Genomic DNA, 26,073 nt, shown 5'->3' on the forward strand with positions numbered 1-26,073 from the left:
ACTGTACTGTTTGACAGATTTAGCTCCTAAACAGAAGCCACACTAAATTTATATATTCTTTCTGTCTATTTCTTGTGTAATATGTTGTACTTTCACTATTTGCATTTTGTAATTCACTGATTGTCCAGCTCTCTTCAGTGTGAACTGCCTAGAAGTCATCTGACTATGGCGATATAGAAGAATAAAGTTATTATTATTATTAGACCTCAACATAGGTCAATGCCTCTCTAAGCTTCCTCTCCCATACATAGGAAATTGTCAACTATTTGATTGTTATGAATCTTGAAGTCTTTTGATGCCTTTCAGTTGATTCCATTCCTCCACACATCATCATGGTTTCCAAGACTGGCTGAACCTCCTTCAGCATCAGAACAACTACATCAACCACACTGCCACAAGAGAAGAGTCCTATGCAGAAAGCAAACCAATCAACAAAAGTGGGACTACCAAGTGGGACAACCAAAATAAAATACTGAATACACCTTATTAAAATTAATGAATAATGATAATCATATAAACTATTAAAACAGACCTGACATAGCTATGATTTGACTCCTACCTGTGGAATGCGTTAGCACACCTATTGATCTTGGTGATGGGGGAACGCAGCTGAAGGGCTCGTGAGCTGCTGAAGCAAATCTAGAGGCAGAGAAATGAATGGTGACTGCTCAGGCAGTGGCGGGAGTACACACCAAAGCACGGTGAGGCTATCGGCAGGGACTGAGCATCACAACCTAGGGTGTGCTACCCTGGGGAACGATTGGAGCATATCTCCTGAATGCGAGTGGGTAGTGGTTGTTGTATACACAGCCCACATAGGGCAGTGACTGAATTCCAGCAGCTGTCCCTCGCATGATCCACACTCATGCATGGAGACTCTGGCAGCAGCAGCTTTCTGATCCGATGCCAATGAGAGTAACTGGGCCCAACAGCATCAAGAAGCTCTGGGAATGGAAAGGCCACAACTTGAAGGACAGGAGGCACCCAGAGCACTGCAGCCCTCAAAGAGTAGGAAAGATGCGCATAGCTTCCCGCCGCTTTAACACCAGCCACGGTCAAATTAAAAGATGCTTATGGATGAAAACCATGCGTCGGTCCTGGACATCCTTCAGGACCAGCCCCTCAACACTAGGGAGAGATGTGCGCTTGGTGACCTGCACCACTGAAGAATCCCCCCTTCAGGGGAGTAAGGCACTTGTTCAGTTCATCCACCATAGGATAAAACCGAGCCAGGGCTTGAGCATATTTCAAGGGACCCTCAGGGGTCTTCCAGACAACTGACAGAATCTGGCCCAGGAAAGAATGATCAGGAAAAGAGACAACATTCCGCAGCGACCGGATGTTCCGACTGCAGCATCAATCTCTGCAGCAAGTCATAAAGAAAAACAGTGAGTGTGTGGGTGTGAAAGACTGTGCACAGCGGAGTCCCTCCTAAACACCGGATCCGCACAGGTCCGGATCCCAAAGATCCACCACATTCGTCATATCAGTGAACGCCGCTGAGCTGCCCTGCAACAGCAGAAGGCTGCAAAAAGTGTCTGGCACAACTGTGGGCACAGCGGTCTTAAGCACCAGTACCCCAGAAGGCAAGATGACAAACTCTGGTCCACCAGAGCAAGGATCCCTGTCTCCGGTACAAAGTCCGGTGAAAGGGAAACAAGCAGAAAGTTTTAATTAAATACGCCTGATAAGCACAACCATAAAATCCCAGGGAAAAGTCATCCTCCATGGCAGGAGCCAAGCACTGCACATCAGTTTTAGCCTGTTCGGAGGATTTGCAAGGGAAATTGCCAAAGCAGTGCTTGCATTTCACCAAAACAATGCCAGCACACTCTCCAGGGTCCCCCGATGCCATTTTTGCAGGAGTTGGGGAAGAAAGTGCTAGAAACCCTCTCTGAGGTCCAAACACACCGCATCCGGGCAAACCTCCCCACTCAGTTGCAGCGCACGTCGAACACGGTCGTGCAACCGACTGCCATCCATCACAAATGAAGCATGAATCCATCCAACCCTATCTAGAGGAGGCCATTTATGCAGTTTTCTTGCAAAAACAAAGCTTAGAAGTTGAAAAATAACTAAATCAAATCAGGAAAAATCCAAGATTGCCACCATGGGGGCCAATTTCCCGGGCTATTTTTAGTTGAAAATCACAGGAACTCACTAAAAACAGTGATTTGGGGATTTTAGAGATGGGCAAGGGTAGGGCATGCAGGAAAACCTCTTAAAAATCCTTTTTTAAGACCCCCCCCAAATTGCTGATTTAGGTTTTCAGCCCTTTACTCACTGTGTTATGTGCTAAATGGAATACACTGCAGACACAGCAGAAACTGTTTCCTCAGAAAATTGGAAATCTAAATTCTAAATCTTCTGACTGCCCGCACCAGCCTGACTTCCAAGGTCGGAGACCTCTGCCATCTTTGGACACACCGTGCAGCCACCTGGCAGAGGAATGCAGTCTGGCTCCAATCCTGGTTGCGCCTCCATGGAACCGCTCAACCTGCGCTCTACCTTCTAGTGGACAAACATGGGGTGAGCCTCCCAAGGGAACGGTCCCTGATGTGCAAACTATCCAGGGGGCTTAAAGAATAGCAAGGAACCCCCCAAAAGCAGACTTTTTCTAACTGCCTGCAATCTCCCGCAGTCAAGGATGTCCCCGCAGGGAACCTCCACAGCACGAGGGCAAAAACTGTGAATGAAAAATACTGAAAACCACAAAATAAAACACGTGCAGAAAAGATAAGTTCCTATAGCCTGGGCTATAGGAAAGAAAACTGCTAAGCTGTGGAGCATGCTCAGTGATGAGGTATGAGGGGGGAGGGGTAAAGAAACCCTCTGAAGTTTGAGGTTTCCTACAGACCCTAGTGGGAGGAGGGAAATAACCCACTGGTTCTGGAATAAAGTGGGATTGTACAAGAACTTAGACTTCTTGATTTGACTGTACCTAAAACTTTTAATGTGAGTTTTTACCTCTACAGCAGATGTTTAAAAAAAAAAACAAAAAATGATTTGTGTGCCTCATCAGTGTTCTACATCTAACTTATCAGAGTTTATGTTGGCCCTGTTTTCTTCATTCAGATCATTTTCCATTTTTTAAAAGATGTTCTTTTAACTATAATAGCCTCTTTCACCTCTCCTTTTAATCAGGCTGGCAGTCATTTTGGCTTCTTTCCCATTTTCAATATGTGTGTAACACATAGAAGCATGACAGCAGATAAAGGCCAAATGGCCCATCTGCAGCATCCACTATCTCTTCTTCTCTCTAACAGATCTCACATGCCTGTCTCGTGCTTTCTTGAATTCAGACATGGTCTCCACCATCTCTACCGAGAAACTATTCCACACATCTACCACCCTTACTCCTGAGCTTATCAATTTTTAATTAAATCCTATGCCCTCTCACTCTGGAGTTTCCTTTAAAAAAAAAAGAGAATCGCCTCATGCATATTTATGCCACATAGTATTTAAACATCTCTATCATATCTCCCCTCTTTCCTCCAAAGTATATATAAATTGAGATCTTCAAGTCTGTTCCCATGCACCTTATAATAATAATAGGGACAAGTGGAATTGTCCAATAAGAAAAGGTGCAATGAATAAAGATGTCTTTCAACTCATCTGAACAATCAGGTAATCCTTTATTCTTCCAAAAATACTCGACCCGACATGTACATGTTTCGGCCCTACGGCCTGCGTCAGGAGTCTTAGAGATCTTTGGGTATAAAATAACCTGGTGTATGGACCACTCTAGAAAGCTGTATTTCACTTTACAGCCAGCATTCGCATGACGGCGTCTTGATAAATACAGCTTTCTAGAGTGGTCCATACACCAGGTTATTTTATACCCAAAGATCTCTAAGACTCCTGACGCAGGCCGTAGGGCCGAAACATGTACATGTCGGGTCGAGTATTTTTGGAAGAATAAAGGATTACCTGATTGTTCAGATGAGTTGAAAGACATCTTTATTCATTGCACCTTTTCTTATTGGACAATTCCACTTGTCCCTATTATTCTATCTGTTGTGGATTTGTTTCCCCTGTGTTTTGCGCCCATGCACCTTATGACATAAACCACCGACCACTTTAGTGGCCTTCCTCTGTACTGATTCTATCCTGTTTATATCTTTTTGACAGTGCGGTCTCCAGAACTGTACACAATATTCTAAATGAAGTCTCACCAGTCTTATACAGGGGCATCAATACCTCCTTTTTCCTACTGGCCATTCCTCTCCCTATGCACCCAAGATTCCTTCTAGCTTTCACAATTGTCTTTTTAACCTCTTTGGCCACCTTAAGGCCATAACATACTATCACACCCAAGTCCCACTTTTTTACACAATAGCTTTTCAGCCCCTAAACTGTACCGTTCCCTTGGGTTTTTGCAGCCCAAATGCATGACCTTGCATTTCTTAGCATTAGATCTTAGCTGCCAAATTTCAGACCGTCAGTCTAATAATCTGGCAGTCTAGTAATTATAACACACCTGAATAAAAACAGAATTACCACCACATTTTAATTTTACTGACTAGCAGAAGATGGATAAAAACTGAGAACAGATCAAATATATAGTACTATATATATATATATATATATATATATACTGTATATCCATCAGCACAAGACAAACTAAGTTTGTTACTCTGTTTTTCTATATGGTTAAACCCTGAAGCAGTATTTGAAATCAATGATGGATACATAGTAATATAGTAAATGATGGAAGAAAAAGATCTGTATGGTCCATCTAGAAGTCTGCCTAGCATGGGCCTTGTTCTCCCACTATTGAAGCTGTCATCAAAGCCCCAAATCTGTCCAGCCATGACAAGAGGACATCCATGGAAAATCAGGGGGGGGGGGGGGGAAATTGCACGCGACACCAGGAAATACTTTTTCACCGAAAGAGTGGTTGATCGCTGGAATAGACTTCCACTTCAGGTGATCGAGGCAAGCAGCGTGCCTGATTTTAAGAAGAAATGGGATCATCACTTGGGATCTCTGCACAGAGTTAAATAGGGGAGGGTCATTGGGGTGGGCAGACTAGATGGGCCGCGGCCCTTATCTGCCGTCTTTTTCTATGTTTCTATGGTAGGCATGGGGAGCACAGACTGCAGAAGTTTGCCCAACACTGACTTTGCTTTCCCATTGTTGGAGTTGCCATCTAATCATTACTAAGTTTGTTACAAAGTATATACAGGTCACAAGCTAAATGTTTTGTTTCTGGGGCACTGGAGAGTTAAGTGACTTGCCCAAGGTTGCATAGGTCCACAGTGGGAATCAAACCCAGTTCTTCTTGTTCTCAGTCCACTGCACTAATCATTAAGCTACTCCTCCACTCATTAAGAACAATCACTCAGAATTACTTCTCCCCCTCCTATTCTAGTCACTTCCTGTCAGTCATGCTAACTCTATTGGCTAGAAAAGAATCCTTTCTTAAGGCTTACCTTATCAAGCAGTACATTCTGCCACATGCGAAATATACTCAGGTAGGTTCGGTCCCTGGCAGCAAATGAGGTAAAGAAAAACTGCAGGGAAAAAAAAGAGTACATGTTAGTAAAGTTGCTTACTTTGGAGAGGTGTTTCAATGAAACCAAGACATTAGTCCTACAGATAGGGAGAAGGTCAGAGTCATGGATCAAGGTCTAGGGTCCTGGATTTGATATACTGTCGTTCTGTAGGTACAATCAAAACGGTCTACATAAACTATATCATGTACTTTTTCTGTCCCAAGAGGGCTCACAGTTTTGAAAGAAAGTAAAGCTAGAAAGGTCTGACATCTTACAGAGAGTTATGCATGTACCTATATGGAAATTACATTGTCTGCACTATTATATGGGGCTACCTCAGTTCAATATAAAGCTGTAAACTAGGAGAAGTCAGACTCCAATGGAAGAAGGAAGATTTTGAATACTAATATCCTGTTGTCCTTGGAGAGCACTTATTATAAGTAAGTAGCTTTGTATTCCTTTGTATTGACTTTAATGAAAAGGGGGAAATGGCATAGATGGAGAAAGTACGCAAAGCCTGGCTCATGGAATTCTTTCTAATCCCTATGCATCTGGGAGTGTGTGTGTGTGTCTCTCCCTAATATGGAGAAAGTTGGGCCGGGCAATTGGGATAAAATGGTTCCCAAACAGTCTGTTGGTTTGAAAATAAAACAAAATGAAACCAAATGTGATAATATATCAAACCATATGCTACTATCAACAGATTTTAAAGGATGGATTTTACAGTTTAACCAAAGGGTACTTCAATTATGGCAACAAGTATTGACATGATTCCCCATCATTACCTGACAAGCTACATATTTCAGTGACTAGTTGTCATCACACATAGCCTGGATGAGACGATGGTGTGAAGAGAAAGGCTTTAACTTCATGCGCAACTGGACGGTGTTCTGGGGAAGAAACAGGTACTACAGAAAGGATGGACTACACCTTACCAAGGAAGGAGCAAGAGTATTGGCAGGCAACATGAAGAGGGCCATTGAGAAGGCTTTATACTAAAGGACAGGGGAAAGCCAACAGTCAACCACCAGTCAATGGTCCGGGCGAAAGGATGCCCTGAAGAAGGAACTATGGATAACTTCACAGACACAGGAGGGGACGATTACAAAGCAAATGAGAGAAACAACGTAGGAGCAGAAAAGGATACCATGAAAGACAAGGTAGAGGCTACCAAGCTTACAAAGTCCATGAAAGACACGGTAGAGGCTACCAAGCTCACAAAGTCCACGAAAGACACGGTAGAGGCTACCAAGCTTACAAAGTCCAAGAAGGTAACACAAAGGGAACTCAAATGTATGTATACGAATGCTAGACGTTTGATAAAAAAAATGGGAGAGTTAGAGACAATAGCAAGACACGATGAATTGGAAATCATTGGCATATCAGAAACATGGTGGAATGATAAAAACGAATGGGATACAGTACTACAAGGATACAAACTATACAAAAGGGATAGAATAGGGCAGAAAGGGGAAGGTATTGCCCTATGTGTTCAGGAAGGAGTAGAATCTGTTAGGGAGGCTAAGACGGAAGGGAAAGAGAAGCTGGAGTCCCTCTGGATCAAGATTCCCAGACACAATGGTGCAGACACAAAAATTGGCCTTTACTATCGACCCCCAGGACAGACGGAGGAGACACTCGGAAATGTTAGAGGAAATCAAACAAGAATGTAAGACAGGTAATGTACTAATCATGGGAGACTTCAACTTCCCGGGGATAGACTGGAACCTGGGAACCTCAAACTGCGGCAAGGAGACCAAGTTCCTAGAAATGCTAGGGGACTGCTTCCTAGAACAAATGGTGGGAGAGCCGACGAGAGGGAACGTAACCTTGGACTTGGTCCTAAATGGACCGACAAAAGAAGTAGAAGTCACTGTCCCACTGGGGACAAGCGATCACAATATGATCAACTTTAAACTTGACATCGGGAAGGGGAAACATACCAAAACCTTAACCAAGACCTTAAACTTTAAAAAGGGAAGATATGATAGCATAAGAGCCATGGTGAAACAACGGCTCAAGAAAAGGATGGACAAAATTAAATCAGTAGATCAGACATGGGCCCTACTGAAAAATACTATCACAGAAGCACAAAATCTCTACATTCCACAGCTTTCCAAAGGAAAGAAAACTAAAGTCAAAGGAGAACCGGCATGGCTTACTAGAGAGGTGAAGGAGGCCATAAGAGAAAAGAAGGACTCCTTTAAAAAATGGAAATGTACGAAAACAACCGAAGCTTGGAGCAAACACAAGGACAAGCAGAAGAAATGTCACAAGGCGGTGAGGGGCCAAAAAGGACTATGAAGAGAAAATAGCGCAAGAGGCCAAAAATTTCAAGCCCTTCTTTAGATACATAAAAGGGAAAAAACCCGCAAAAGAGGCGGTGGGACCACTGGACAACCTGGGAAGAAAAGGGCACATCAAGGAAGACAAACAAATTGCAGACAGACTAAATTCCTTCTTTGCGTTTGTTTTTACGAAGGAGGACACCGCATCAATACCCGAAACAGTGAAAGTGTTCAAGGGAGTAATAGAGGACAGCTTCACCATGGTAGAAGTGGACTTGGACCAGATATACTACCAGATCGACAAACTTAAAATTGATAAATCCCCTGGACCGGATGGAATTCACTCGAGAGTCTTAAAAGAGCTCAAGGTAGAAATCGGGGGACTACTGCAAAACCTTGCCAACCTGTCAATTAGAACTGGACAGATACTGGATGACTGGAAGATAGCGAACGTCACGCCAATTTTCAAAAAAGAATCAAGAGGAGAATCGGGCAGCTATAGACCTGTGAGTCTTATGTCTGTCCCTGGCAAGATGGTTGAAGCACTGATTAAAGATAGCATAGTCCGGCACTTGGATACACACGACCTGATGAAAGCCACTCAACATGGCTTCAGGAAAGGGAAGTCATGTTTGACGAATTTACTTCAATTTTTTGAGACAGTGAACAAACAAATTGATAGTGGACAACTGGTGGATATAATATACTTAGACTTCCAGAAAGCGTTCAACAAGGTTCCGCATGAAAGACTTCTCAAGAAACTACAAAGCCATGGAATAGAGGGAGACATACTGAGATGGATAGGCAAATGGTTGGAGAACAGAATGCAGAGGGTGGGCATAAATGGGAAGTTCTCAGACTGGGAGAAAGTGACTAGAGGTGTGACCCAGGGCTCGGTACTTGGGCACATCTTATTCAATATTTTCATCAATGACCTGGAAGAAGGAACGTCCAGTGAGATCATCAAGTTTGCAGACGACACAAAGTTTTGCCAAGCAATCAGATCACAGAAGGATAGCAAGGAACTCCAGAGCGACTTGTGTCAGATAGAGAAATGGGCAGAGAAGTGGCAGATGAAGTTTAATGTGGAAAAGTGCAAAGTAATGCATCTGGGCAGAAAGAACAAGGAGCACAAGTATAGAATGTCAGGTGCAACTCTGGGTAAGAGCGAACAAGAAAAAGACCTGGGTGTACTGATAGATAGGACCCTGAAACCATCAGCACAATGCATGGTGACGGCAAAGAAAGCAAATAGAATGATAGGCATGATAATTAAAGGAATCATGAGTAGATCAGAGAAAGTTATAATGCCACTTTACAGAGCAATGGTCAGACCATACTTGGAATACTGTGTCCAACATTGGTCTCCCTACCTAAAGAAGGATATAAAACTGCTGGAGAGAGTGCAGAGGCGAGCAACGAAGCTAGTAAAAGGTATGGAGAACTTGGATTACAAAGAACGACTTAGGAAACTGGGACTGTTCTCCCTTGAGAAAAGGAGACTGCGAGGGGATATGATCGAGACTTTCAAAATACTGAAAGGAATCGACAAAATAGAGCAGGAAAAAAATTATTTACGATGTCCAATGTGACTCGGACAAGAGGTCATGGACTGAAGCTGAGGGGGGACAAGTCCAGGTCAAATATCAGGAAGTTCTGCTTCACGCAGCGAGTGGAGGAAACCTGGAATGCTCTCCCAGAGGAGGTTATTGTGGAATCGACTGTTCTAGGATTTAAAGGCAAGCTAGATGCACATCTCCTTGCAAGGTGCATAGAGGGATACAAGTGACTAAGGTTACACCAGGGTACACCTGGCTGGGCTTCCGTGTGTGCGGATCGCCGGACTTGATGGACCTAAGGTCTGATCTGGAGATGGCAGTTCTTATGTTCTTCTGTTATTAAGAAAACTATACAAGCTCACTAGCTTTCAAAGTAGAACAGTGGTCTTCACAAATTTTTAAGTTGGGGCTGCTTTGGGTCCAAAAGGACTGAAGGAGAACTAACAAATATCTTCCCATGCAGGGCCACAACACTGACCGAAGTGTGTCAATGACATCCATCCTCAACAGTCTCGAATGCCCTTCTTACTAAGGCTTATATCATCACTCTCTCTGGCTCCCTCCCATTCTCCCCACTTCACCAGATCCACCAGATCCATCATCTCTTCTTTATCCTTCCTTCCTTCCCTCCTCCTACCAGTTACAGCATTTCTCCTTCTTCTTCCTCACCTACCCCAGGTCTTGCATCTTTCCTTCTGCTTCTCCAGTTCCCCACCTCTAAAGGCAGGTGTGATATCCAATCACTCATGACTTCATCGCCATTATCTTTCAAAATGATGGTGTCTGACCCCTAGTAGTGTGCTTCAATGTACCATTAGGAGTCAATCTGCCAAATAAGATAATGCTTTGAGCACCATCTTATTGGCAAACTAGCCCAAACAGTGCATTGCAGTGCGCTGCTTGGGATCAGGAGGGCACCAGTGTGAAAGATGGCAATGCAAGAGGCAAGAGCAATTGGGAATCACTCTTGCCTTTAGAAGCAGTTGAAATATAACTCGATCTCAGCCTTCATCATACAATTGAACTGGCTACCCATCCCATCGTGGATAAACTTCAAAATATCATGCATCATACACCACATACTCCATGGAAACACAGCTGACCCCTTATCCAACTATTCTCAATGGCATGGTCTACCTCTAGGAGAATCCTTAACAGAATTCAAGTAAATCTTCCAACCACCAAAAATCTCCAACACAGGTGCATTTTCCATTCTATGCTAACCTTCCTGGGCATAAAAACTTGGAATCATCTCCCTGAAACAATCAGAATAGAAACTAGTATCCTGTGGCATGAATAATATTATGAGACACATTAAACTACTGTGACTGTGAGGGATTTCTGGATGATCTTGTTGATCATATACATAAACATAAAACGTATACATAAACATAAAACGTATACATAAACATGGATTAATGAGACAAAGCCAACATGGATTTACATTACATTTAGTGACTTTTATTCTGCCTTAACCTTGTAATTCTAGGCTGATGAAACCAACCCCGGGAAAACCTTGAAGCCTGGAAAGGAGCAGCCCCACACCCAGGACAATACTTGCGAAACTCCTGCAGACACCAGCAGGCAGTGCCACCCCAAGACGCCGGGCGGGCACGGTCCTCAGGCAGAAAGTTTTGAACATGACCTCCACGCCGCTGGCCAGGAAATAGGAGACAGCTAGTGAGGGAGGGATCACGCTAGACCACCAGGATATTTTTAACAAGGAACAATGGTAGCAAGCGGCGGGGGAGAGTTTAAAAAGGTACCGGGGGGATGATAAAAATACTGAGAGCCGTCGAGGGAGGGAGGGATTTAAAAACCTACAGGGGTGACTACCACATAATGAGGGGAGGGATGGGAGGGTTGTAGGGGTTTCCTCTTCATCCTTTTTGTGGATCGTGGGGGCTGGTTTTCTCTGTTTTGCTGGAGGAGTTGTACACAGGGGTCAGATACTTTAGATTTTGCCATAACAAAAATTTTGTATTGGGAATGCCTTGAGTTCTGATACTATACATTATGCTTGATCTTTACTTCAACTTGTTATTGTTATTCTGTATTTGGTTGTATTCAGCACTGGTTCTGCCAGAGTGCTATTGATGTACTTGTATGCATTATGGTTTTGTCTAATAAAGAGAGGGGGGGAAGGGGGCTGGCTACCATTAGATGTGCCCACCACTAGACATGCCCTGTACCCTGTCTTACCACTAGACTACCAGAGGGGGGACAGGGTACAGGGCACACCATTTGGTTCAGAATTTTTTTTTACTTGTTTTTTCCTCCTCTACAGGTGGGTGCGTCTTATGGACAGGTGCGTCTTATAGAGCGAAAAATACCGTATATAAAGTTTAAGTGTCTGGTTATCTGCATTAATATTAAAACAAGCACTCTGGGCAATTCTCTAAACTTTTTGATTAACTTTTTACGAGCAAAATTTTCTGGCAGGGTCTGAGCTATCATAGCCTTACTTTCCTGTCAGTGTCTGACCGTTGATTGGCTCAGGCACTAACAGGAAAGTAAGGCTCGACAGCTCAGACCCTACCACAAAAAAATCCCCTCCTGCCCATAAATTAAAAAAAGATCCCTAATTCCTCCCTCCCCAGAGTCATTTGATGCCTCCTATCCCCAGTACTTAAAAAAAATAAAAATTAAGTAGGTGGGATGCCCACTCCTTCCTGCTGCCGGGGTCCTCAGCTCCCCCCTCCCCCCTTACCTTTAAATTGAAGGATAGCAGCAGGAATGCCCACTCCCTTCTACCAGCAAGACGCCGGGGTCCTTCAACCCCCTGTCAACCCACCGTTCCTCCCATACCTTTAAGCTGAAGGATGTTAGGAGGGATGCCCACTCCCTCCAGCCGAAAGGCCTGCCTCTTCAAAATGGCAGGCCTTCCCCTTCCTTGTGCATCCTGGGATGCACTAAGAGGGGGCCCAAGGTCCTGACCGGCTCTGGCGCCTCTTGGGAGGGAACTTATAGCTTGAGCCAATCAGAGCCTTAGGCCCCTGCCTGGGGCATCCTGGGATAGGGATACCTCTGCCGATTTTGTACAGGGTGTGGGAAGCTGGGCAGCAGCAGGCGAGGGGGTGGCAGCAGGAGGAGAACTTTTGATTCTGCTGAGCCAGCAGGACTTGGGGAAACCTGCAGCTCAGTTGATCAGGGCAGAGAGCAGCCTTGACATGAGGGAGGAACTGTATCTAGTGATTACTCTTCTGCGCAAGCATCAGGTACAGTTCCTCCCCTCCTTTACCGGCGATTCTCCGCACAAATAGCATGCATATAATTTGCATGCTATTATGCTAAGAATCATCAATAAATGAAAAATCACTCTCATTATGGCCAGTACATTGACCCTCTGGATATTACCAGTGAGTTTTGAGAATCAATTGCCTCCATTAAACACACAAAAATACAGGGAACTCTAAAACAAAGAAACTATAGAAAACTCAGTGTCTAAAGATAAGAAAAAAAAAAAAAAATATATATATATATATATATTATATATATATATATATATATATGTAGTGGCAGGGAAGCCGCTGTCACTGGTTCAAACCAAACCAGGAAGGAAAATACGCCTCTGCCCAAAGAGAGAAACCTGCACACTAAGGCTATGCCCAGTCCTAAAGGAGGAGAGGCAGGTTGCATAAAGGGGGACACATTAGAGAAAGGCAGTTTTGCTCCACTTCCCTATAACTCCTTTTCAAAAGCTAACACCAGCACTCAGGCAAAGGCTCTTTGCAGACAGGAAGACACAGCAAGGGTTAAAGAAAGGGGAGAGACTCAGAAGTGTCCCGGAAGAAAGTAAACCTGAAGGCACAGCATGATAAATTGTACTTAGCTATTTTCAGCAGGAGGCAATCAGAAACCCACAGCAGAGAATGCATATGGGAAGGCAGAAAACACTCAGCAGGGAACTGTGCTCCAATCCCTCTGCCTGGCAGACACACAATTCCAGGCTTCAACAGAACACTTAGGAATCCTGCTCTAAGACAGAGGTTAGAGGGGATTGGGAAACAGCCTGGACAGAAGTCTTATGAATTTGCTCCTAGCAGAGGGTAATCCATTTGCTCAGGAGGGGAGGAGATGCCAATGGAAGTAGGGCAGGAATATTCTAACATGGTCAGTAACTCTGAGATGGATTGGGTCCCTGAAGAAATAAGTGTGGATGAGGACTGGATGGGTGAATGAAAGTCTGTGGGGAAGTTATGGTAAAGTTTGAAACAATTCATGATGGTCAAAGTGTGTGAGCAGTAATTACAGTGTTTAAGAATGTTTCTGGAATGACTGTGGGGGCTGAGAAACTAATTATAAGAAAGCCAGAATCCCTGTACTGCTTTTAAAGTATACTGAATAGGGGGATGGGCATAGACAAGTCACTGTGCCCTAACCAAAATAAACTTTGAAGGTGTTTCAGAGCCCTAACAGTTTAAGTGACCTGAACATAGGAACTGGGGCGGGATAGGACCATCATTATCACAAGGGTGGTTTAGGTTCCTCATTCCCCTGCCCAGGACTCAAAGCTGGTCAGTTGGGGGAATATCTTATTCAGGGAATCAGGGGTATAACTTCCTAAAGTGCCTTGGAATGAAACACAGCTGTAATTGAAGCACTAGAAGAGAGAAAGAGAAAGAAACCAGAGCAGGGGGCTCTAGGGCCTACCCTGGTGCCCAGGGATTCCTGGACTTGGAGGTTTTGAACCCAAAAGCTGAATGGACTGAGTCAAAAGGCACAGCTGGACTTTGAATGGCTAGAAGTAAACTCTGGACTGTTTTTCTTTTTTTCCCTTTTTGCATTTTTGTGCTTAGCTGCTGAAAAGTGATTACCGTATTTTCACGCATATAACGCGTGCGTTATACACGATTTTTACAAACCGTGCATAACCTTGCACGTTATATGCGTGAACGCGTTGTACAAAAGTTTTTTTAATTAGGTTCCCCCCCGACATCCGATTCACCCCCCCCCCCGCAGGATTGCTCGCACCCCCACCCCGAAGGACCGCTCGCACGCACTCCCACCCCGAAGGACCGCTCGCACCCCCACAGCCTTCCGACCCCCCTCCCCCATCATGTATAAGCTCCTACCGGTGTCCTATTGCTTCCTCTTGGCGGTCCCGGCCCTTCTGTGAGCCCTGCGCCTGCGCTGCTTCCTCTTCCGGCGGTCCCGTCCTTTCTCTGACGTCAAGCCCTCTTGCCCCGCCGACTCCCCGAAACGATCGGGGCAAGAGGGAGCTCAAGCCCTCTTGCCCCAGCCAACGGCGGCACCCCCAACACGATCAGAGCAAGAGGGAGCTCAAGCCCTCTTGCCCCCCCCCGACTCCCCGACACGATCGGGGCAAAAGGGAGCCCAAGCCCTCTTGCCCCGCCGACTCCCCAACTCCCTGACAATATCGGGCCAGGAGGGAGCCCAAGTCCTCCAGGCCCTGGCACCCCCCCCCCCCGCTAGTTGTTCGGGCCAGGAGGGAGCCCAAACCTTCCTGGCCACGGCGACCCCCTACCCCCACCCCGCACTACATTACGGGCAGGAGGGATCCCAGGCCCTCCTGCCCTCGACGCAAACCCCCCTCCCCCCAACGACCGCCCCCCCCCAAGCACCTCCGACCACCCCCCCAGCCGACCCGTGACCCCCCTGGCCGACCCCCACGATACCCCCACCCCTCTTCCCCGTACCTTTGTGTAGTTGGCCGGACAGACGGGAGCCAAACCCGCCTGTCCGGCAGGCAGCCAACGACGGAATGAGGCCGGATTGGCCCATCCGTCCCAAAGCTCCGCCTACTGGTGGGGCCTAAGGCGCCTGGGCCAATCAGAATAGGCCCGGGAGCCTTAGGTCCCTCCTGGGGGCGGGGCCTTGGGCACATGGTCGGGTTGGGCCCATGTGCCTCAGGCCCCGCAGGCTCCCGGGCCTATTCTGATTGGCCCAGGTACCTTAGGCCCCACCAGTAGGCGGAGCTTTGGGACGGATGGGCCAATCCGGCCTCATTCTGTCGTTGGCTGCCTGCCGGACAGGCGGGTTTGGCTCCCGTCTGTCCGGCCAACTACGCAAAGGTACGGGGAAGGGGGGCGGGGGTGTCATGGGGGTTGGCCAGGGGGGGTCGCGGGTCGGCTGGGGGGGCGGTCGGAGGTTCTTGGGGGGGGGCGGTCGTTGGGGGGAGGGGGGTTTGCGTCGAGGGCAGGAGGGCCTGGGATCTCTCCTGCACGTAATGTAGTGCGGGGTGGGGGTAGCCGTGGCCAGGAAGGTTTGGGCTCCCTCCTGGCCCAAACAACTAGCGGGGGGGAGGTGTCGCCAGGGCCAGGAGGACTTGGGCTCCCTCCTGGCCCGAACAACTAGCGGGGGGGGGGAGGGTTTGCCAGAGCCAGGAGGGATTTGGCTCCCTCATGGCCCGATATTGTCGGGGAGTTGGGGGGGGCAAGAGGGCTTGAGCTCCCTCTTGCCCCGATCGTGTCGGGGGTGCCGCGGTTGGCTGGGGCAAGAGAGCTTGAGCTCCCTCTTGCCCCGATCGTTTCGGGGAGTCGGGGAGTCGGCGGGGCAAGAGGGCTTGACGTCAGAGAAAGGACGGGACTGCCGGAAGAGGAAGCAGCGCAGGCGCAGGGCTCACAGAAGGGCCGGGACCGCCAAGAGGAAGCAGCAGGACACCGGTAGGATCTTCTACATGATGGGGGGGGGGGGTCGGGAGGCTGTGAGGGTGGGAGCGGTCCTTCGGGGTGGGGGTGCGAGCGGTCCTGCAGGGGGGGGTGAATCGGACGTCGGGGGGGGCATCAGGCTTTCAGGGTGGGGACAGGACTTCAAGGGGGAGAGGAGAGTCGGGGCGGGCGAAAAGAGAGTCGGGGTGGCCAGAGGAGAGTCGGGGCGGGCGAAAGGAGAGCCGGGCGGCGACGGGAGAGTCGGGCAGCATGCGCAGTATATGGGTGTGCGCGGTATACAAAATTTTTTTTACATATATTTCGGTTTCCCACACGCTATACCCGTGAGCGCGTTTTACACGGGTGCGCGTTATCTACGTGAAAATACGGTATTAGAGACTTGGGTTGTAGGACAGAGGGAGCCCGCATCAAAGCAGACCTAGGTGGCCTATATAAATGGAACTAAGCAATTCCTGATAATAAAGGATTATTTTGCCATCAGCTATTTTGCTTTATTTCTCTAATATCAGTGTCAAATGGTCACATGGGATCTTTCGGAGAGAAAAAGAGATAATGATTACTGCAGATGGGCAGACTAGATGGGCCATTTGGCCTTTATCTGCCATCATGTTTCTATGTTTGAGCCACTCCAGGAGCGCTCGGTTTTGCGCCTAGGATGGGAGCTGGGATGCTGGAGCGCTACTCTGATTCTTCAGCCCCATCACAATATACATATATTCAAGAGGAAGGAAATATTTTATGAAATTAGCATTCCATACCTTCTCATTCTCTGTGCTGATCTGGATAGCATTGGGGATGAGCCGAGCAGTCTTCTCCTTTGTCATTGAAGTAATATCTTTTAAAGTGATAGTCATCTTCATAAAGAAAGATTCCAAACAGTAAAAAAAAGGTAATCAGATGTTTGTAAGTTTAGAATCTAAAAATCAAAATTACAAAAAATGACATTATATATATTTTGACAAGCCCACTTCAAAATGAGCATGGATTTTCTTTACCAAATTACAGATGTTTGGAAAAGAAGCAAGTTAACTTATATTAGAAAATGAATTGACATTGTGAGATAATCATCAGATCTAAGTAAAGTCTCTTAATAGGAAGCCAGGCATCAAAGATAAGTGTGCTCCTATAGGACAAGAATTGTTATATGGAAACCAAGCCAGTTTAGCATGGTCTGGGCTCTCTCCAATTATTCCAAAAACATCTGAAAACTTGGCTTTTTTCAAAAATGTGATCTTCGCTTCCCTCTATATAGAGATCAATCTGCCTGCTTTTAAATATCAGCAGCAGTGGAGATCAACTGCTTTTACACCTAAGCAGCAACGAGACCAGCCACAACCACCGAGAGCACACAGACCCAATCCTACCAAGAGTGTGAACTCTTCCCCCCATGCAATCCGCTAAGAAGATCGACTGTCGGCTCCGGGCGGCTTTCCCGCAGAGGAGAGAATCCTGCATTCACCGTGGGCCTCATCTGGGGCAGCCTCCTTGGAGCGGCTGGGGCACGGGCAGTATGTCTGGGAGGGAATGCATGGATGGGAGAACATCGCAGGGGAGGAGACATAGACATCCTGGGACTGTCGGCCAAGTCTCTTCCCTGAAGAAGCCCTTTCTGGAAACGTCAATCGCTCCTCCTAAACTTACTTGCTCCACTTCATCACTGACGCTAAAACCGTGGATTGAAGACAAAGTTTTATTTTATTTTTCTTTCCAGCTTATGATTTATCTTTAATCTTATCTATTGTTTTGCCTTTTGTCTTTGTTTTGTTCTATTTCTATCATTTAAATTTCTCCAGAATTCTACTGTTCAACGGCTCCCCCTTCTGCTTCTATTCCTTTCTCTCCTCTCTTCTACCTTCCAAAGTATTTAGATCAATGCTGTCTTGTTAAAATGTTTATTTTATTTTTATTTTTCCTCTAACTCTACTTTTCACTTCTCTATTACCCTCCAGGTACTTTAGTTAGATTGTGAGCCTTCGGGACAGTAAGGGAATTTTTCAAGTACCTTTCTTATTTCTAATCTTAATGTATATTTTCTGTAAACCGCTTAGAACCTAACGGATGTAGCGGTATATAAGAAATAAATTACATTACATTACATATATTATCCTTATCTCTATAACATTCTTTTTAATTTTCTGTAAACCATGCTGAGCTCTATCTATATAAGCCTAAGGTTTAGTTTAGAACAATTACTTTTAGGTAGAGGTCCACTGTAGTTATTTCTCCAATGTCCACAGTTCTTTATGATGCATTTTAATAGGAGGAACTACATAGCAAGAGGCAACAATGCACTACAGAAGGTTATAACAACTATGACCCCTGAGTGCTACTGACTGGTCAAGAATCTTTCTAATGTATTATGCATTAAATATCTTGATACTATTGAGGTGATTAAGTATGGAAATCCATGCAACTATTTAACCTGATCCCTTGGTGTCCTTTAAAGACCAGAACTGTCTTCTCTCTATTGTACAACTATATAATCAGACATAACAAAATAAAGTTTTGCTGGTTATTTTAAGAACATAAGAATAGCCTTACTGGGTCAGACCAATGGTCCATCAAGCCCAGTAGCCCATTCTCACGGTGGCCAATCCAGGTCACTAGTACCTGGCCAAAACCCAAGGAGTAGCAATATTCCATGCTACCGATGACAGAACACACAACAGTGGAATATCAGCAGTAATAAGACCCCAATACAGAAAGATAGTAATGTCAACATCCAAGTCATCAAGTTTTTATAGAAGAAAACAAGAGAAACCCCCATCATATCTACAATAATCCCAACCCCAAGTCCCACCCCCTCAGATATTCCAATCTTCATAGAAGAACAAACAAATGGCTATGAGGAAGAAGAGTCAAATATCGTCATATAATAATAAACTTTTATTAGTCATGACTGGGGTTGCCATTCAACATATTACCAACAATTGGAAAAATGACAAAAATCTTAATTACACATTCTGGTGGAATTCGTTATGCCATATTTTTAAGATGGAAAGAGCAATAGCGGTACAAAAAGGGACATATAATAACTTTGTAAAGATATGGGGGCCATTGGCAAAGTATTGTGATAAATAGACATCAATTCTTTTCTTTTCCTTTTCTTTCTTAGCTCTGTTTAGCACACTCAAGGGGGAGGGTGGATTTGGGGTGTAATTTAATAAGATTTGTTATCATATGTTATATACATATAGTATAATCTATTTTAGTTGAAAATGGGGTTTTTTGTTGTTTTTTTTACACTATTAGATTTTATGTGTTAGATATTATAATGCTATATTGGAATTACTTGTATGATATATTTTTGTGCATTTGTTTGATTTGAAAATGAATAAAGATTTTTTTTTTTAAAAAAAGGATACATATTTCAAATCTGATATATTCTAATGACAAAATAGAAATAAAATGATTTTTCTCAAAAAAAAAAAAAAGAAGAAGAAACAGAAAGTAACAAATGGTACAAAATGCAGCAAAATTTCTGCTGGGAAAATTGAGGCAGACAAATGCCACCCTGCTACTGAAAGAGTGACACTGGCTCTCAATTGAAAGCAGATCAATGTTGCTGTCACAAAATCATTCATCTACCAGAACCACAATATCTAGCAGCCAGACTACACTACGATACACCTGCACGTGCCCTGCGCTTGAGCCAAGAATACCTGCTAGAAATACTCTCTTTCACAGACATCAAATACAAAAGCGTCAGGACTAATGTTCTCAGTGATGGCTCCAAGGTGGTGGAACTGCCTTCCAAAAGAATTAAAACTAGAAAAGGACGCCAGAAAGTTCAAGTAAGGGATAAAGATCATCCTTTTCACAGAATACTTTAAATAACAATGCAACATAGAGGAACTAGCTGTCTACTCCCCACTAGAAACATGATAAGAAATATATAGCAGAGATACCCAGAAGGTGGAGGACTTGATAAACAAAGTACAGATAATTAGAATTAGAACACGATAATGGTATTAGGAATGTAAATAAGTAAGATTTAGAATGAATAAAGTATATCATACTAGTACTATGTGTGTATATATGTAGGGTGAATGTGCTATGGTGAAAATACAATATTCTCTAGTATACATATAGGGTGAAGATAGTTAAATACCATATACTCAGCCAAAAAGACTAAGGGCTCATAATCAAAACTTAAAAATGTCCAAAAACCAGCCTAAGTCGGCACTTGGACGTCCTAATAGCAGGGATGTCCAAGTACCAATAATCAAAAACAATTTTCTGGATGTGCAGCATCACTTCTAAGCTGCTGTGCATCCAGAGAGCAACGGAGCATGTTGAGAGGTGTGTTATGGGCGGGAATCGGGCGGGCTTCAACCTGGATGTACCCTAGCCATAAAGCTGAGTGGAGTAGAATGAGTACAAGTGGATCAATTTTTCACTCCGTCAAAAATTGCAAAGACTAGGGGACACTTGATGAAATTGCAGGGAAATACTTTTAAAACAAATAGGAGGAAATAGTTAAGTTCTGGAACTCATTGCCAGAAAATGTGGTAAGAGCGGATAGCGAAGCTGGTTTTAAGAAAGGTTTGGAAAATTTCCTGGAGGAAAAGTCCATAGTCTGTTATTGAGAAAGACATGGGGAAGCTACTGCTTGCCATGGATCGTTAGCATGGAATGTTGTTACTCTTTGGGTTTTGGCCAGGTACTAGGGAACTGGATTGGCCACCGTGAGAACAGGCTACTGGGCTATTCTTATGTTCTTAGGTGTAATCCAAGGACAGCAGGAAGATATTCTCACATGTGGGTGATGTCATTCATGGAGCCCCAGTACGGATAAGGTTTAAGAGTGCATTGCCACTAACTTTTTTAGAATGTTCGCAATTGCCCACACCACACATACGCGAGTGCCTTCCCGCCTGACATAGGCTCGTGGTACCTCAGTTCCGTAAGCAAGCTAAAAAGCCAACCAGGGGAGGTGGGTGGGTTGTGAGAATATCTGTCTGCTGTCCTTGGAAAACAACTGTTACAGTAAGTAATTGTGCTTTATTCCAGGACAAAGAGGCAGAATATTCTCACATGTGGGACTCTCTAGTTTACTAGAAAGGGATGGAGGGAGTGTTGGCCATTAGGAAAATAAATTTTGTAATACTGCTTGACCGAAGTGACCATCCCGTCTGGAATAAGATTCCAGACAGTAATGATATGTGAATGCATGAACTGAGGACCAAGTAGCAGCTTTACAGATTTCATCAATAGGAGTGGAATGAAGGAAAGCAACTGAAGCTGCCATAGCTCGGATTTTGTGCGCTGTGACACGACTCTCCAGTTGCAGCCCAGCCTAAACATTACATAAGGCGATACAAGCTGCCAACCATGAAGATATAATTCTTTTGAATACCGGCCAGCCCAACTTCTATGGATCAAAAGAGATGAACAATTGAGATATTCTGTGAGACTGAGTCCTGTGAAAGTAGTAAGCCAAGACTCGTTTGCAGTCCAATATGTGAAGAGCCGCTTCTCCCAGGTGACAGTGATGCTTTGGAAAAAACACTGGAAGCATAATAGACTGATTAAGATGAAATTAACCCTTTCAGGACCAAGGGACATATTTGTCCCATAACTTTAAAATCCTATAAATTTTGATTGGGATAGTCTACAGTTCTAAATTTGATATGTACGGATTCCATATGATACTGCCTTTATGTAAACAAACTGGTTCCGACATTCATTCATTAGCGTCGTTGCTAGATTGACGAGAAGATTCACTTGCCACACTGTCCATAAGCCAGAAGTGTGATTTTTTAAAATAAAAATGATGATATTTCACAAAAAAAATCAATTTTTTGGCATCTGCAAGCCCTTTTTACCATAAAAATGTCGTCAAAACCACAAAAATTGGCCTACGATCCTTATGGTCCTGAAAGGGTTAAGGGACTACTTTAGTAAGAAACTTTGGATGTGTATGAAATACTACTTTGTCATGGTGGAACACTGTGAAAGGCGTCCACCACCAACACTTGAAGCTTGCTCACTTGACGAGCAGATGTAAGGGAGATAAGGAAGACCACTTTCAAAGTGAGATATTTAAGATGAGCCAAAGGCATTGGTTCAAAGAGAGGCTTCATGAGTTTAGCAAGAACTACATTAAGATCCCAAACCACTGGAGGCAGTTTGAAAGGTGGTTTGAAATTGAAAAGTCCTTTCATAAATCTGCCTGTGAGAGGTTTACCCTCGACTGGTCTGTGAAAGCACTGATAGCACTGAGTTGAACTCTAATGGAAATGGTCTTAAGGCCGAGTTGGATAAATGTAGAACTGTTGCATTGACTGCTTTCTTGACATTTCCAGGATAAGTCAGACAGGATCAGAAAGATGACTGTTAACCGATGTCATCCCGAGAGGTACCAAGCTGTCAGGTGCAATGACTGAAGATTGGGATGCAGAAGAGATCCTTGATTCGAGTGAGAAGGAAAATTTTGCAGGGGTACTAGATCCTTGACAGTGAGCTGAAGTAGAAGGGAGAACCAGTGTTCTCTGGGTCACCAAGGAGCTTTGATTATCATGGTGGCCAACTCTTGTTTGAGCTTGACAAGGGGCTTGAGGATGAGAGGAATTGGTGGAAACACATATAGGAACTTGTGTGACCAATCCAGGAGGAAAGCATCTACTTCCAGACGCTGGGGAGAGTACTCTCTGGAGCAAAACTGAGGCAGTTTGTGATTGAAAGAAGTAAAAAAACATGACTTCTTCACTCCGTGGAAAACAAAGAACTGAGGTACCGCGAGCCTATGTCAGGTGGGAAGGCACTTGCACATGTGTGGTGTGGGCAATCGCGAACTTTCTAAAAACGTTAAAGTGGTGATGCACTCTTAAAGCTGTCCATACCGGGGTTCACTGGATGACATCACCCACATGTGAGAATATGCTGCCTGCTTCTCCTTGGATAATCAAAACTTTCTTAGAGGGAACTTAGATGCTGGCAGTTAGACCTATTTGAGTTGTGTCTAAGTTCCACAAAAGTGCCCAAACTGACAAGACCACCACTGGAGGATTTAAGACATGACCCCCTTATTACCCCGGTGGTCACAACCCCCTCCCCCCCACCCAAAGAGTAAAAAAAAAAAAGAAAGAAAAAACCCGTAGGTTTTCCATCAGCTGATCTCGGCAGAAGGAATTCCCATCAGCTGAGTAGGTTTTGCGGATTCCTAGTGGCTCAGCTGATGGGGATTCTTCCTGCCAGGCTCAGTTGATGGGGATTCCCCCTGCCAGGTTCAGCTGAGCCACTAGCAATCCCCCAAACTGGAGTCCTTCTGCTGCGATTAGACAAGGTAGTTGGTAGGTACTTCTACAAAATTTGCTTTTGCATGTTTTTCACATGGACGTTTTTATTTTTGAAAATGGGCAAAAAAGGTAGACGTCCTAAGGACCAAAACTTATACCTAGCACATTTTTAAAAATAAAAGATGACTTCTGGCAGCTTTGAAAATGGACATTTTTCCTGCTGGGTTTGTGGACATCGTGCACAAAATGTCCAACCTCAGATTTAAAATGTTCATCTGACTAGCCCATGAATTCAGTATCTTCAAGTTCCATTGTATATAATCAATTGACCAAACAGCACAATAGTTCAAGTTAAAATTTCTGTGAGAGTATAGCCCAAACTTCAGATATGTGTTTTACCATATTGAGATGCCACTAAATTGGTTATTTCTCTTACTAGTATTTAGCCCGTTACATTAACGGGTGCTAGAAGTCTGGTCGGTTCGCGTAGTCCCTTGCTGCCGCTCCCACTTCCCTTTCCACGGTCCCGACTCCAAACCTGCCGACTCCAGCAGTTTGTGTCCAACACTGGGTTCAATACCAACATACAATAGAACAGTTACAATAGAGAATAACAGAGCATTTACAAGAAGGGAGGGAGGGTGGTAACTGGGAAGAAAAACTTAACTTTATAGAACAAAGATGGATCTACCGGCTTAATACAGTGATCCCTTCTGGGCTAAATTTGGAACTCGAATAGACTACATTGATATGAATGGTTTCGGCCGGGTGGGCCTCAAGTTACAATAACTCGGGTCTTTAATATCCTGGGGTAAGCTTTTATGGAGGGCATAACATAGCATTTTGTAACTAAGTTTTTCCAGTTAATTTTCCCTTCCCTGTTCTAAATGTTGGTGCCGCCCCTATGATGATGTCATCACCAGCAGTCCAGGCTGGGTGAGTGTATTTAAGTGAGACAGGAACAAGCTGCTGCCATTTTGAATTAACTATTCAGTGGTCGGGTACAGCGGCGTTAAGTTTTAGAAAGGTAAGCTGAAAGGTTTGAATGTCTTTGTGCATTTTTTATTAAAGAACCATATGTAAAAAGTGTTCCCACGATAGTAACAGTTTAGATATGCAAGTATTAAAATGTTTTTTTAAATTCTATTAGGGATATGGTGCCCTGATAAAACCCCTTCGGGTGAAACATGTTGGCAGTATAAATCCCTGAAAGCATAACCACAAGTTTTAAGCTAAGTATTTAAACTATTTATACACTATGGTGGAAAAAAGTATTTATAAATTTAATAGCAAAGTATGGAAGATCCGGTGAGGAAGTAGTACATAAAGCCTGACACAATGAATTTGTATGAGTGCTAGGTGGCACTTCTGAGGATCTATAAATGTTGTACTATTTACTATGAAGAGAGTTAGGAGGGGTAAGAGAATATACACCCTTCCAATCTGAGTTTGGGCTGTACTCTCACAGAAAATTGAACTTGAACTATTGTGCTGTTTGATCAATTGATCAACCTCAGACTTAGGCACATTTTTGATTATGCCCCTCCACATGTAAAAGATATGTAAATGCACAAAACCATGATACTTAAATACTCCAAAACCAAAAGCGAGAGCTGTATTGAAAAACATTACAGAAACATTCTTAACTCTGTATTGTAATACCATTACAGAAGCTCATGTATTGTAATACCATTATATAATGTAAACCAATCTGAATTAAGTCACCCAGACATTAGTAGCGGTATAGAAGCTTTCAATAAACAATAATCGGGCAGGAAAGGCTCTTATCCAAGTAAACTCTGCTGACCTACCATTCCCAGATATTCAGTACCACTTAATTGGATAGTGATACTGAATATCTCCTCTGACCACCAAAGTACAGTTATGTTAGGGGAGGTCTAGGATGAAGAGTGGGTGGAGCCAACACAACCAGTTAGAATTGATATTCAATCACTAACTGGTTAAGTAAATAGATGAAGTTAGGACAGCTGAAAGGCTGCCCACCAAGCTAACTGCGTACCGGTTTGAATATTAAGCAGTAGTATATTACATTATATAAATATTTAAGAATCACTAATATACCCCAAAAGGAGTTCAATACAATTTCCAAGTATGCAGTTAGTTTTTGGGTTGCTTCACTAGAGTGGATAGTCAATGCTGGAGACTGGATATCCTGAGCCACTGAACATCCAGGGTTAATTCTTTCTGTGGCTGTGAGTGGCTTACAAGTTGATTACTGCTACAGGCCGAATATCAATCCCTATATGTTCTGTCTAGTCTATGGAAATTAAAGATTTCAGGGCATTCTTTTCAAAGTAGGATTTTTAAATTTCAACAAAGATGATAACCCTTAGGCCTGCCAAATTTCCCCTTCTAGTGAAAAAATTATCCCAAAAGGATATCTTACAGATGTCTCCCATCTGAATATGTTACTATGGAAACAGAGCCAGTTTTCTGAGAGGTATAGGCGTCCCTGGAGCAGGATGTCTTTCTGGAGAGCACAGGCATAATCTACAACAGAACAATAAGAGAAGATATCAAATTTAAGGGCAGTAAAACTTGCTCTGAACTAATGCAGTCATTTGATATTTGAAACACATAGTAACACACAGTAAATGACAGCAGAAAAATAACCTCATGGTCCATCCAGTCTGCCCAACAAGGTGACCAGCGCCTCATCCCCCCATCTATGTACATTACCAATGTTTAAATGCTGGTTATGAAGTCACCACCATGCCAGCTATCATGGGGATGATATGTAGTGTATTGCTGACAGTATTTAACTTACCAGTTAAGATAACATAACATAGATTTTTATTTATATATTGCAAAAGCCTTTTGGTTCTATGCGGTTT

At 44.1% G+C, this 26,073-nt stretch overlaps 1 protein-coding gene across 5 annotated transcripts in view; it reads right to left on the reverse strand.

Annotated features, from left to right (window-relative positions):
• The window catches only part of GRAMD1C (GRAM domain containing 1C), a 304,544-nt gene that overhangs the window by 172,790 nt on the left and 105,681 nt on the right, over window positions 1–26,073 (reverse strand). For 4 of the 5 annotated variants that reach the window (XM_033941944.1, XM_033941942.1, XM_033941943.1 and 1 more), the window contains 3 exons: window positions 25,626–25,729; window positions 16,736–16,831; window positions 5,436–5,516 (listed from right to left, as the gene is read on the reverse strand). In XM_033941944.1, the coding sequence (XP_033797835.1) occupies window positions 5,436–5,516; window positions 16,736–16,831; window positions 25,626–25,729 (281 nt within the window). The remainder of the gene's footprint in view (window positions 1–5,435; window positions 5,517–16,735; window positions 16,832–25,625; window positions 25,730–26,073) is intronic. The other variant, XM_033941946.1, reaches the window with a different exon arrangement.

Source organism: Geotrypetes seraphini, chromosome 4 (assembly GCF_902459505.1).
Source record: "Geotrypetes seraphini chromosome 4, aGeoSer1.1, whole genome shotgun sequence".
Taxonomy (NCBI): domain Eukaryota; kingdom Metazoa; phylum Chordata; class Amphibia; order Gymnophiona; family Dermophiidae; genus Geotrypetes; species Geotrypetes seraphini.